This window comes from Peromyscus californicus, unplaced genomic scaffold (assembly GCF_007827085.1).
Source record: "Peromyscus californicus insignis strain IS unplaced genomic scaffold, ASM782708v3 Scaffold_6__1_contigs__length_162567912, whole genome shotgun sequence".
NCBI classification, from domain to species: domain Eukaryota; kingdom Metazoa; phylum Chordata; class Mammalia; order Rodentia; family Cricetidae; genus Peromyscus; species Peromyscus californicus.
In genome coordinates this window covers 138,762,617-138,775,681 of record NW_026294584.1, presented here as the reverse complement: position 1 = coordinate 138,775,681, position 13,065 = coordinate 138,762,617, and the positions used below count along the sequence as shown (strand labels likewise).

The 13,065-nt window shown below is 51.3% G+C and overlaps 2 protein-coding genes across 3 annotated transcripts; one reads left to right on the top strand and one right to left on the bottom strand.

Moving 5' to 3' along the window:
• The first annotated feature begins 78 nt into the window (after positions 1-78).
• Positions 79-8,124, top strand: Gnb3 (G protein subunit beta 3). Its single transcript, XM_052719735.1, has 10 exons — positions 79-1,123; positions 1,324-1,410; positions 1,678-1,716; positions 3,194-3,300; positions 3,379-3,442; positions 3,570-3,732; positions 3,831-3,897; positions 3,995-4,196; positions 6,573-6,789; positions 7,586-8,124. Exons 2-10 carry the CDS (start codon positions 1,354-1,356, stop codon positions 7,690-7,692), a joined length of 1,023 nt encoding a protein of 340 aa, XP_052575695.1. The 5' UTR covers positions 79-1,123; positions 1,324-1,353; the 3' UTR covers positions 7,693-8,124.
• Positions 8,125-9,111: 987 nt separating this feature from the next.
• Cdca3 (cell division cycle associated 3) lies at positions 9,112-12,986 on the bottom strand. 2 transcript variants are annotated; one of them, XM_052719743.1, is made up of 6 exons: positions 12,284-12,986; positions 11,905-12,047; positions 11,244-11,370; positions 9,820-10,113; positions 9,594-9,697; positions 9,112-9,470 (listed from the first exon to the last, which is right to left on the bottom strand). In XM_052719743.1, exons 2-6 carry the CDS (start codon positions 12,022-12,024, stop codon positions 9,303-9,305), a joined length of 813 nt encoding a protein of 270 aa, XP_052575703.1. In that variant the 5' UTR covers positions 12,025-12,047; positions 12,284-12,986; the 3' UTR covers positions 9,112-9,302. The 2 variants fall into 2 exon arrangements, with proteins under 2 accessions (XP_052575703.1, XP_052575704.1); XM_052719744.1 differs by having other exon boundaries at positions 11,905-12,986.
• Positions 12,987-13,065: the final 79 nt, after the last annotated feature.

Genomic DNA, 13,065 nt, shown 5'->3' with positions numbered 1-13,065 from the left:
CCAGGGCTGGCCTGGGAGGAGACAGGTGGTGTCTTTGGGCCTCCCAGAGGCGGAGCCATGAGAGCCTGTGATTTGTCAGGGAAATCTCAGCCACCTGCTGCCTCATGCAAATAGACCCATGTGCCCCATCACCACCACCACAGCTGCTCCTTGGGTCTCCAACTGTGTCATCTGTCAAGCCCTGTCATCTCTTCCTGAGTATGGGTGAGAGGGTAGCCTGATCCCTCTGGCTCCTACCTTCACAGTCCAGTAAGACCCCAGGAATCATGTGAGAAAGCGTGAAGACAGAACCCCCCCTCCTCCAGCCTAGAAGCAGGATACAGGGTTCCGTTCTCTTTGTAGTCCTTTCTTTGCCCACAAGGCAGGGGCACATCAGCCCAGCTCCCCCCTGGATCAACTCCCCCAACTAGGATCAGGCCCAGGGGCAGCTGGTTGGGGCTGTTGGGGCTTGTCGAGAAAAAGGATTATCCAGATCAGCCCCTTCTAATCTCAGCTTCTGACTGTACCCTCTCCCCCCACAGCCCTCAATGAGGGAACATGGCTTGGGGTGTTGACAACAGGGTCATCTATCACCCGTCTGTCCTGGCTCCTGGCCTGCTTGCTGAACAGGTCTGCACTGCCAAGATCATGACCACAAGTCAGAGCTAGGGCCTGGGGGTCACTGGAGCTGTGGCTGCTCTTGTTCTGTTCCTCTCCCCAAACCCAACCAGTAATCCTCACAGCTTTTCTCTGATCTGTGGGCCTGATGCTCTTATCTCTGCTGGCAGACTGACCACGGAGTCTCCCCTTTATTCCCCCCTTCTAGTGGCTGGATGGGGGGCGGGGGTTCACTGCTCTTCTCTGGCTCACAGGCCTGCTCCCCACCCCTCCAGGCTGGCCCAAGTCTCTGGAAGCCACATACCTCCCTCCCTGGCCTCTCCCCCACCCCTGCCAGCTGATTTCATTTGCCTGACGTGGTTGTCGTTGGCCTTACCCTTCCCTGTCAGTTCCCCCCTCCCAGTCAGGGCCAGGCCAGGCCAGCTCCTCTGGCAGCAGAGGGGGCAGGTGATAGGCAGGCATCGCAGCTGAGAGTCAGGAGACGCCTGGGAAGCGGAAACCTGGGAGAAGTCCAGCCAGAGCCCAAGTAAGAGGGAGCTGGCCGGCTCTGCCCTCTGGGATTGGGGGCCCACAGGGAGGGCTCAGGCAGGGCTGGGATTGATGCACAGGACCTAGCTCAGGAGGAAGGGGAGCCCCCCCATCACTTTTCAGGAGTAGGGTAGGATGTAAAGGACAGCAACATGGTCTGATGGGGACTCCCCAACACCTATTCCATGTTCCTGGCAGGAGCCAGAACTACCCCTCGACCTGGGCACCATGGGGGAGATGGAGCAGCTGAGGCAGGAAGCGGAGCAGCTCAAGAAGCAGATTGCTGTAACCCCAGAGCCCTCATCCTGGGGACCCTGGAAAACAGAACTCAAGACATGTGGGAGTGTGGCCTGGGAGGGATTGGGGGGTTGGGTTCACTCTTGGGTAACACTTTAGAGACCTCTCTGATCTAGAAGGATTCAGAGACTTTAAATTTGGACCTCACATTTGAGATCACAACCCAACTGCAGAGCCCCATGCCCACTCATGTGTCAGTGCATGTGTGTGCCCCCTACCCTACCACAGCTTCCTTGATGCCTGCTTTCCCCGCAGGATGCCAGGAAAGCCTGTGCGGACACCACCCTGGCTGAGGTGAGACTCTCTACCCCTCTGAAGCAGGACGAGAGGGGAGGGGAGGGGAGGGGACTGAATGAGTTCTTCATGACCAGCAACATACCGCTGCCTGAGCTTGTAGCACAGCCTGTCCTTAGAGTGAGGAAAGACACTCATGAATGAATTCAACAGATACTTATTAAGATCTGCTCGGGGTCGGGCATTATACTGGATGCTGAAGACACGGACACTGGTCTTGTCCCCGTCATCCTTAGCAGTAAGGATGGAGGGGGTGTGCAGGATTTCTCATAGACTTGAATTGACGGTTGTCTAAGACTGCATTTCATCCATTCTAAAATGCTTGTTTCTTCAGATTTCTCTAAAATCGAGATGCATCTGACAATACATGACACCGTGTTAGCCTATTGTTTCTTTCTTGGTGATACACAAAATAACACTGTTTCTTAGAACCAACAGTAAGTACCAAGCCATGCTGGGCGGCACAAGGCTTGGAGTCCAGCTACATGGAAGGCTGAGGCAGGATTGAAAAGTCAAGACATGCCTGGGCTGCAGAGTGCTTTTAAGACCAGCCTGTCTCAAAATAAAAAGTAAAAAGTTGAGCTAGGAAAAAATTTTAAAAAGACATGAAGTTGGGGGGGGGGGTGTAGGAGGTGAAGGGTAGATCTGGGAGGAGCTAGAAGTAGGGGTGAATGTGATCAAAATGCACTGCATGCATGTATGAAATTATCAAATAGTTAATAGAAATATATTTTTAAAAAAGTAAAAAGGGTCTGGGGATATATTTCAGTGGTAGACTTCCAAGCTAGCACAGGCCTGGGTTCAATCCCCAGTACTGGGGGGGAAGAAAGAAAATAGGTCAATTATATTAAATATGTTCATAAGAGTAAATATCATGAGAAAGGTGCTGTGCTAGATGCTTAAATACATAACTTTCTATGATTCCCATGGCAACTCTGTAAGATAATAGGCTCATGGAAAGGTGTGATTTGCTGAAGTTGACAAGGTATGACAGAGCTAATCTGTGGACTCTGGAGGCTTACCAACTGGGAGGCTGGCTGTGGCTGAAGGGGTGGAGAACTGGAATTCAGCAGAGGCAGTCCCAGGTGATGGCAATGCCTTGGAACCATGGGTGTCGGCTATGTGTTACTGGTGTGTGAGGACAGGCACCTACCAGTCTCATATCATCTGTGTCTCTCTTCCCAAGTTAATGATCAGTGACCTTATACCAACGCTTGAGATTGACCAAGGTGGGACTATCTCCATACTAGCGATTCCCCCTCAATCTGGAGACACTGTGCTAAACACTTACCTCTGCTGTTGAGCAACTTGCCAAAAGCTATGCCAGCACCTGTCTACCACAAGAGGCCCAGTCACTCCAGGCCAGGGACCTCTTCAATGCTGAGGAACCTGCTAAAGTGTCTGGTCCCGAGCAGGAGCTCTTACAGAGCAGGGGATGTGGCAGACGTGTGAAACCCGGTACTCCTTTCTCTTGCAGCTTGTGTCTAGCCTAGAGGTAGTGGGACGAGTCCAGATGCGGACACGGAGGACGTTAAGGGGACACCTGGCCAAGATCTATGCCATGCACTGGGCCACTGACTCTAAGTGAGGATTCAGAGGGGCCTAAAAGGGAGGGAGAGGCAGGGAAAAGAGGTAAGGATGACATAGATGCCCTTTCTCCAGGCTGCTGGTAAGTGCCTCGCAGGATGGGAAGCTGATCGTGTGGGACACTTACACCACTAACAAGGTACCAGCCCTTTCTACTGACCATCCTCCAGGAAGGACCCTCCATCCTTCCTAGGGTTGCCACACCCAATCTCTGTCCTGTTCACCTGAAGCTCAGGTCCTACCTGCCCCAAATCTACCCTCTGCAGGTACATGCTATTCCACTGCGTTCCTCCTGGGTCATGACCTGTGCCTATGCACCATCAGGGAACTTTGTGGCATGCGGGGGGCTGGACAACATGTGTTCCATCTACAGCCTCAAATCCCGTGAGGGCAATGTTAAGGTCAGCCGGGAACTCTCGGCTCACACAGGTGAGAAGCCCTCTTTTCCTACGTAGGGGTCATGCAAGTCCAGGCCCCTGGCCAGTTGTGACCCTGAGCCAGGGCACTGTCCTTCTAACCACCTCTAGGTTATCTCTCCTGTTGCCGCTTCCTGGATGACAACAACATTGTGACCAGCTCTGGGGACACCACGTGGTAAGGGTTGAATGCCATGGGTGCAGAGGATTGGAAGGTCGTCCTGTCCTGGGCAACTGTGACATTTCTCTGTGATGGGCTCCTTTTCTCCTGGCAGTGCCTTGTGGGACATTGAGACGGGGCAGCAGAAGACGGTGTTTGTGGGACACACTGGAGACTGTATGAGCCTGGCTGTATCTCCAGACTACAAACTTTTCATTTCGGGAGCTTGTGATGCCAGCGCAAAGCTCTGGGATGTGAGGGAAGGGACCTGCCGCCAGACTTTCACGGGCCATGAATCAGACATCAATGCGATCTGTGTGAGTGTTTCTTCATGTGTGCCCTTCAGGAACTCCCTTAAGCCCTAACACACATCTCTGACCCACTTCCACAGCACCCCTAAGCCCTTTCCTCAGTATTTTTAAAAATAATTTTACCTTTATAGGATAGTTTTAAAACCAATGACAAGAAATGGCATGTCTGCGTCACCCAGATTCACTGTGACCATTTTGCCACATTTGCTTACCGTTGTCTCTAGACACACGAGCACACACTCACTCACACTTGGATCCTCCCCTCTGTTCTGTGTCTGGTGTGTAGCGCTGGAGACCCAACTCAGATCTTTCCACATGCAAGACAAATGCCCTACCAGCAAGCTGCACTCTAGGGCCTTGCTCCTAGGTCCTTTGAGAGTATGTTACACATATCATGGCTCTGTGCCCCTTAGATACTTCTTAGAGGGCAGAAGAGGGTGTTGGACTCCCTGGAACTGCTGGGTCACAGTTATGAGCTGTCATGTATGTGGGTACTGGGACCCAACGGAACTTGGGTCCTCTGCAAGAGCAAGTGTTCTTAGTTGCTAAGCCATCTTTCCAGCCCTAAATCACAAGTTTAAAAAAAAAAAATCCTCCTTAAGACAAGGTCTCATTATATAGCTCTAGCTAGGTTGGAATTTGCTATGTAGACCAGGCTGGCCTCACACTCAGAGATCTCAACCTCTACCTCCCAAGGGCTGGGATTAAAGGTGTGTGCCACCATGACATGCCCAACTTTTAATTTTTAAAAAAAATTATCTTGAGTGGGACTAGTCAGAAAACAGATTTGAGGAGTCTGTGCTCTCCTTCTGCTGTGGGTTCTGGGGATCAACCTTAGGTCATCAGGCATCAGGCCTGTGTAGCAAGTCCTTTTACCCACTGAGCCCTCTAGCCACCCCCAAATGTTAAAATTAACTTATTACTTTACTTTCCATACTTTTTTTTTTTGAGTCAGGGTCTCTCTGTGTAGCCCTGGCTGTCTTAGAACTTACTCTGCAGACCAGGCTGGCCTTGAACATACAGAGACCGCCACCTCTGCCTCCCCAGTGCTGGGATTAAAGGCCTGTGCCACCACGCCCGTCCTACACATTTTATTTTATCATGCTGGAGAATGAACACAGGTTAAGCCTAGCGAGCTGTATATCCAGGCCTTTCGTTCAGCTTCTGAGACTGGCTTGACAACGCTTTACCAGAGCCCGCTTCCTGACTCAGGCAGGCCTCCTCAGGCTTACAGTCTCCTCCCTCAGCCTTCGGAGTTCTAGGGACTCAGCTTATTATATTTTTTGACAGTCTCACCCTGGAATCTAGGTTAGCCTTGAACTCAAGGCAATTCTCCAGCCTCAGCCTCCTAAGTGCTAAGATTACAGGTATAAGTGGCATTCCCAGCTACAGTATAAATTTTATGTGTATGAGTGTTTTGCCTGCGTGTATGTCTGTACACCACATACATGCCTGACACCTGTGGAGGTAAGGTGTCAGGTCCTCTGGAACTGGAGTTACAGATGGTTGTGAGCCACCATGTAGGTGTTAGGAAATGAACCTGGGTCCTCTGCAAGAGCAGTCAGTGCTCTTAACTCCTGAGCCACCTCTCCAGCCCCAGTATAATTTGTAAAAACCAGGAAATTCAACATTTACAGAATACTGCAGCTCTTAGCTCAAATTTAACCAGTTATCTCATAAATGTCCTTATCAGCAATGTTTTTCTACCCAGAATCCAATCCAGAAACATGCACATCCTTGCCATGTCTTTTGTCTCTAGATTGGAACCATTTTTCTACATTTCTGGGGTCTGTGGTATTACATCTTCTTGATAAGGGCACACCAGTTTTCTATAATTTCCCTCCAAGTATACCTGCTGTTCTTCATGATGACATTCAGGTTATGTGCTTGGACCTCATGCTGTCCTCACACACCCTGATTTAGTGCCTAGGATCATCACAGAAGTCTGATTTTTTTTTTGGTTTTTTTGAGACAGGGTTTCTCTGTGTAGCTTTGCGCCTTTCCTGGATCTCGCTCTGTAGACCAGGCTGGCCTCGAACTCACAGAGATCCGCCTGCCTCGGCCTCCCGAGTGCTGGGATTAAAGGCGTGCGCCACCACCGCCCGGCCGAAGTCTGATTTTTTAGTTGTGTGACCCTGGGAACCCTCGGTGCTCTTGCCTGCAACATGGCAATGACACCTGTCTACAGCGCTGGAGTCAAGGGCAGAGGAAGCCACAAGAACACAGCGGTGAACAGCTATGCTGCTGGCTGCCTCACCCTACCCAGAAACGGACAGGCAGAGAGGCTGAGAAGTAGCTCACACTCCTGTGGAAACCAGGAAGCAGGCAGGAAGGCAAGGCCGCCTGAGGTGAACCCTGACCACCTCTTACCTGTATTCTCAGTTCTTTCCCAATGGAGAGGCCATCTGCACTGGCTCAGATGATGCCTCCTGCCGTCTGTTTGACCTGAGGGCAGACCAGGAACTGACTGCCTATTCCCATGAGAGCATTATCTGCGGCATCACATCAGTAGCCTTCTCGCTCAGTGGTCGCCTGCTCTTCGCAGGCTATGATGACTTCAACTGCAATGTCTGGGACTCTATGAAGTGTGAGCGTGTAGGTAAGGGTCTGGCCCAGACTCCCCAGCCCTCCTTCCTTCCCTCCCAGTTTCTTTATGAGGACTGCTGTTTCCTAATTGTTGCCTAACTTGTGCCTTGGAAACCAGCACCCTTTGCTTCTGAAACTGAGACCATATTCCCCAAACACAAAGTGCTCTTTGCAGCCCTTCCTCTGCCCAATGCCATGCCTGCTCCTTCTGGCCACCCCAAACCAGTGTATCTTAAATGCCCAGTCCTTTGGGGACCTGAGCTTCCAGGGCCATACACTTAAGGGACAGCCTCAGGGAGGTGTGAATGAGAGTAGGCCAAGGGTCCGTGGTCATGCCTAGGGGCTTCTCTAGGACTGGCATAGTCTAGAGTGGAAAGAGAGTCTGATTTCCATCAGGAGAGACCAAGAGACAAGTGAAAATAAGACGCACCCCGGGTCAGGCCCCAAAGCCTGTCCAGTTGATTACCTTTGAGGCTCTGTACATGTCACTTTTCTGGGCCTTGCTTTAAAAACCAAACAAAAACCTAGAAACAAAGGACCCACAAAGGGCTTCCTCGGGCCTATCCAAGTGACCCTGGCCTTCCTCATAGCAAACTGACATTCCTAACAGTTCACCCTCTCCCCACCAGGGACTCAAATTCTGGACCAAGAATTGGCCTGACAATAAATCCCTTTCCTCAGGGCTAATCCTCCTTCAGTTCCTTAGTCTCCATCAGGGCAGAGTCTAGCCTCCCCAGGCTGGGGCTTCTGTACATCATGGGCCCTTACACACCTGGGAAAGTAGGCTGACTTTTCCCTCTCTTCCTCAGGCATACTCTCTGGCCATGACAACAGAGTCAGCTGCCTGGGGGTCACAGCTGATGGCATGGCTGTGGCCACTGGTTCCTGGGACAGCTTCCTCAAAATCTGGAACTAAGGAGGCTAGAGGAAGAGAGGCGGGAAGCCATGAAGATTCTCAGCTGCTTCCTCCTATCCCCATCTCTTTAGGGTCAGTCTTCTATATCCCAGGGGCCATTCCCAGTAAACCTCCTTTTGAGAGCAGTAGGGATTATGGGAGTGTGCCTTGTGAAGCATCAGGGACACAAGGGCAAAGAACTGCCCCACTTCCTCCCGTGGCCTCCCCTTTCCATAGTACTCACAGCTTCCCTTAATAAACAAGAACAGACCTTCTCTCAGCCCCTAGAGTCCTCCTGAGCTACCAGCAGCCTTTGCCCAGACCTGGAACGGCCAGGGTGCTCAGCTCATGATTATGGGATGTCACTACTAGTCTCCTGGCCCCTTCATACTTTCTCCTTTTCTACCCTTTCCTCCCCTCTATTATCACCTAATAAAATGTAGCATCCTGTGATGCCAGCTTCCACCCTCTTTGTGCTACAAGAAGACCCAGGTCCCGTTAACGGGCAACAAGATATTACAGGTACTAGGATGAAGGCTAAGTACTAGGTAGACTGTGGGCAGGAAGAAGGATCAAGGCAGAAGCTGAGGTCTCCTGAGGAGGCTGAGTGGCCGGGAGGCACACAACAGCTGGCTACAGACCACAGTCATGTGTGCATGCCTGCATAGGAGTTGATATAAAGGCCTTGGAGGCCACTAAAGAGTTCCAAGTGGGGTATTACCATGATCACTAAGCTTGTCAGGCAAAGTGCTCTGCCAACAGTTTAGGGTGCTGAAATGGAAAGAGAGACTGGCCCTCTAGAGATAAGACGTGAGGCAGGCGGTAAGAAAGGCAAGGATGACAGGGCCGGGCTGAGTGTGAGGCTCAGTAATGGAGCATTTGCCTAACATGAGCAAAGCTCTGGGTCAGTCTCCAGCAACACACACACACACACACACACACACACACACACACAGTGACAAAACAGGAGGAGAAGAGATTAAAAATGTAGAACGTAGAATCACCAAGACCTAGTGACCATACTCACACATACGTCATTCTAAACAGAAGAACTCAATATGCTGACCGAGGCCAAGATTAATGTTCAGGCAGATAGGTGGGTGATGGTCCTTCCTATCCACAAGGGTAGGGAATAGGCAATGAGGAAAAGCTTTAGGGAAAGATCATACATTTTATTTTAAGGGAACTAATGTTGAGTGCTTATGTGGCAGCTGAATAAAAGTTAGGGTGACAGAGGGGCCTGAAGGTTCTCAAAAGCAGGTAATAGCTAAGCCCAAACAAAAGGGGAAGAGGAGAGAGGGGCCAAAGGCAGAGCCCTGGGGAACATCAAAACTTACGGCATCGAAAAGAGGCTCAGAAGTGACTGCAGAGAGATATATCTGGGGCTCACAGACCCCCAGGCTGCCATTCTCCACACACAAGACCCAGGGCAACTTCGTCTAACCTCCTAAAGCATTATTTAAAATCATCTCCTTTACTATACAAGAAACACACAAAACAAAACCAAAAATGTCCAAGTCCCAGAGGTGGTAGCCTGGGAGGAGCCAGAAAACAAGACTTTCCTCAGTGCCCTTGGGGAAGGGGCGAAGAACACAGACTGTCACCAGGATCTGGGTGAACCCAGCATGGACCTAGCTCTCCATCAAAGCAAAATGCTGATTTTCCTTGTCATGGTCCTGGCTTTGCTCCCATGCTCCTCCTCCTCCTCCTCCTCCAGTTTTCAGAAATCTTCCAGTTCCAAGAACGACTCCTTCCTTTAGGTCCTTAACATTTTCACTTAGAGGAGAAGGCCGCTTACCCTGCAAAAGGCGATATGTGAGCCGAGTGGCCAGAGGGCTGTTAAGGAGAGGTAAGAGCTGGGGAAAAGGGTCTCCCACTATAATGATGGACAGTCTTGGTGAATTTTCACCCTCTTTCTTTACCTGCCGTAATGTCAGAGTCCCAGGGGAGTTGTCATCCTGCAGGACAGTGAGAGGAGATCTCCCAAGCACCTTGCTGTTTGCTTTCCGTCTAGTGCGCTTAGAACCTAGGGGAAGAAAGGTTTTGTCAAAGAAAGGACTCAGAATGGGGGTTTAGTTTATTATTCCTACATTAGCCCAGGACATGATCCCTGCTTCTCTTCCCTCCATCTTGCTCTTCATTTTGTACCTGAAGACTGGGGAGTCTCAGGATCTCTTGAGGCCTTCTCCAAGTTCTGGCTGGCAATTATGGTTTCTGTGGATTGTTTAGCTTCCTCCTTGGTAAACCCCTGTTTGGAGGGGAGTTCAGTCTGGCTCCAAGGCAGCAACTGGTCCTCAAGGGATAACTGAGTATCCAAAGCCAAGTCCAGTTGAGAAGATAAAGGTGTTGGCTGGGGCAGATCAAGCTCTGGCGGGGAAATGGATTTGGAGGCTTCAGTCTCAAAAACTTCACTCAGCTCTTTCACCAGTGGACTCTGAGGGTCTAGAGGGAAGAAGAGAAACAAGCTGTGGCCTTCTCACACGAACCAAGGAGGAAAAGAGAGAGGAGCATCGGGACTCATGTTCAGATGGGGAGAAAGCAAGCTGTGGAGAAGACTGAGAGGAGAGCTGGGGTGCAGCTCAGGGGTAGAGTGTGGACACAGGAGGAGGGCTCAGCCCCTGGGTGGTGGCGCACGCCTTTAGTCCCAGTACTAGGGAGGCAGAGGCAGGAGGATCTCAGTGAGTTCAAGGCCAGCCTGGGCTACAGAGGGAGTTCCAGGACAGCCAGGACTGTTACACAGAGAAACCCTATCACAAGAAACCAACCCCCCCCCCCCAAAAAAAAAAAACCCAACCAAACAAAAAAACCTGAGGAGGGCTGGGTTTCATCCCAATTGGGCTAGGGGAGCTGGGCATGGTAATACATGCCTGTAATTCTAGCACTCACAATGCTAAAGTAGTACTGCCTCAAATTCCAGACCAGCCAGGGCTACATTGTAAGACCTTGCCTAAAAAAAAAAAAAGCTGGGCAGTGGTGGCGCACACCTTTGGTCCCAGTACTCGGAGGCAGAGGTAGTTGGAGCTCCATGTTTTTTTTTTTGTTGTTGTTTTTTTTTTTTGGTTTTTCGAGACAGGGTTTCTCTGTGTAGCTTTGTGCTTTTCCTGGAACTCACTTTGGAGACCAGGCTGGCCTCGAACTCACAGAGAGCTCTATGATTTTGAGGCCAGCCTGGTCTACAAAGTGAGTTCCAGGACAGTCAGGGCTATTACACAGAGAAACCCTGTCTCTGAGAAGGAAAAAGAAAGGGAAAAAAAGGCCAGCTTAGTGGATAAAGGAGCGTGTTGCCAAGCCTGATGACCTGAACTGAATCGAAGCTCCATGGCAGAGGAGAGCACTGACTCCCTAAAGCTGGCCTCTGACCTTCACACATGAACTGTGCCCGGTGTGTGTCCACCCACATAAAATAAATGTGAAAAAATGTCCTTCTAAGTGAGAGGGGTCCAAAATGGGAGGCTGGAGCCCCGGGCAGAGCTACCAAAACCAGCAAATAACGAACAGTCAAACGGAAATAGTTTTGATGCCACCCTGGATAGGTGTCAGCTCCATCAGCATCCCCTGGACCCATCACTTACCTGTACCACTTATCTTCATGGGCGTCCGAGCAATACCAAGAGTAGGAGAGCGGGGGTCTGGGTCTTGCGCTTGTTTCGGACTGTTCAGCTGTTCTGTTGGTAGGCTTGGCTGTGGAGAGCTCTCCACCTGTCAATACCGTAAGTTAGAACAAGTCTGGGCCCTGATCTTTATTTCCTCCCCATATTCCCAGTCACAACTGCTAATGCCCATGGATATGCAGCCTGCCAGATGCAGATTAAGAATGCGGAAAGTTGCCAGGCATGGTAGTGGCACACGCCTTTTATCCCAGTATTTGGAAGGCAGGTCGATCTCTGGGAGTTTGAGGCTAGCCTGGTCTACATGGTGAGTTCCAAACTAGCCAGGGCTTCACAGTGAGACCCTGTCTAAACCAAACCAAACCAAACACCAGAAAGTCAGATAATGAAAAAGAGACCATGAATCTGAAAGACAGCAAGGAGGGGTGTATGGGAGGGTTTGGAGGGAGGAAAGGGAAGACAGAAATGATACTATATCAGAACCTCAAAAAAAAAAAAAATAGATAATAAAAAGGGGCACAAAGGTTCCAGTGGCAGCGGGACAAGGACTCGCACAGAAACCAGCCAGCCAGAGGCCCACGAATCAGGACCGCTTCTCTGCATTCCCCACCCCAGCCCGGCGTACCTGAATAGGAGTGCGTTGGATACCAGCACTGGGTGAACGAGGGTCCGCTACCCGTGCCAGATGCTTGTTGTGTGGCAGAGGCCGCGCTGGGGTACCTGAGATGCTCTGAGTAGAACCCATCTCCACTAGGCGACGGGGCCCGGCTGTGCAGATGCAGAGGAAGAGACGCCCGTCAGAAGCGACTCCGGTCTCAGAGCTTACCGCCACCGTGTCGGACCTCTGACCCCGGACCCACCCGATCCTCCCAGTTTCCAGCAGAGGAACCTCAGGCTCTGTGGCCCAGAGACCTCGGAGGGGGATAAGGAGCGGAACTTTCTAGCGGCGCATTCAGGTCTGCGGGAGCCTCGGCTGTGCCCACTAATTTATTCGCATCACTTACGGGGGCCCCAGGTCGACCTCTGCGAGAACACCACCAGCTCCGACAACAACTCCCCAAGCCCGGAGTTTCAAACTTCCCGCCACGCCCCTGCCTTGACCCTATTGGCTGGGCCGAAGCAGACTCTGATAGGCCAGTTGTGGGAAACGCGCCCTCCTGACCAGAAGGCCATTGGTCTAGAGGACGTCTATCATGAGGACTGGCCAATGGGCTGAGGACTAGCTTGCCCTCGGGGGTGGTGCCTCGGGGAGCCGGTGACTTTTGTTCCGTATCGGCGTGAGACCTTGAGCACTACTCAGCTTTTCGGTTTTAGTAAAATAGGAGGAGTTATTACGCTGTATGCACAAAACAGGGCGGAGACGGAGCTAGGATGGTTCGCCTAAGGCGAGACAGCAATCCTTATTGGTTGACGAAGTTATCACATCTCTCAAAGTCCGCCTCATTGGCTACCGCTTTTCAAATACCAAGAAGACAAGTGGCTTCCGTCTGCTTTCCGATTGGACGAGCCCCTGACAACCTTTCAGTAATTCATGGGTTTAAACAACCCACAGTTTGTGCTCTTCACGTAAAGCACTCTCCTCGAGTCCTTGAATCAGAGGCGCCGCTACTGCGCGCCCTCCTGGCGCCTCCACCAGCGCGCCTGCCCTGGAAGAGCGGGATTGGTCCTTTCGACCATCAGTTGTGCCAGGAGAGCTTTTCATTGGTGTTCGCTGAGTGGGGCGGAGGGCGGAGCACCGGGCGGCAGGCTGAGTCCAACTGCCGTTCTCGCGTGTCTTGCCTTTAGC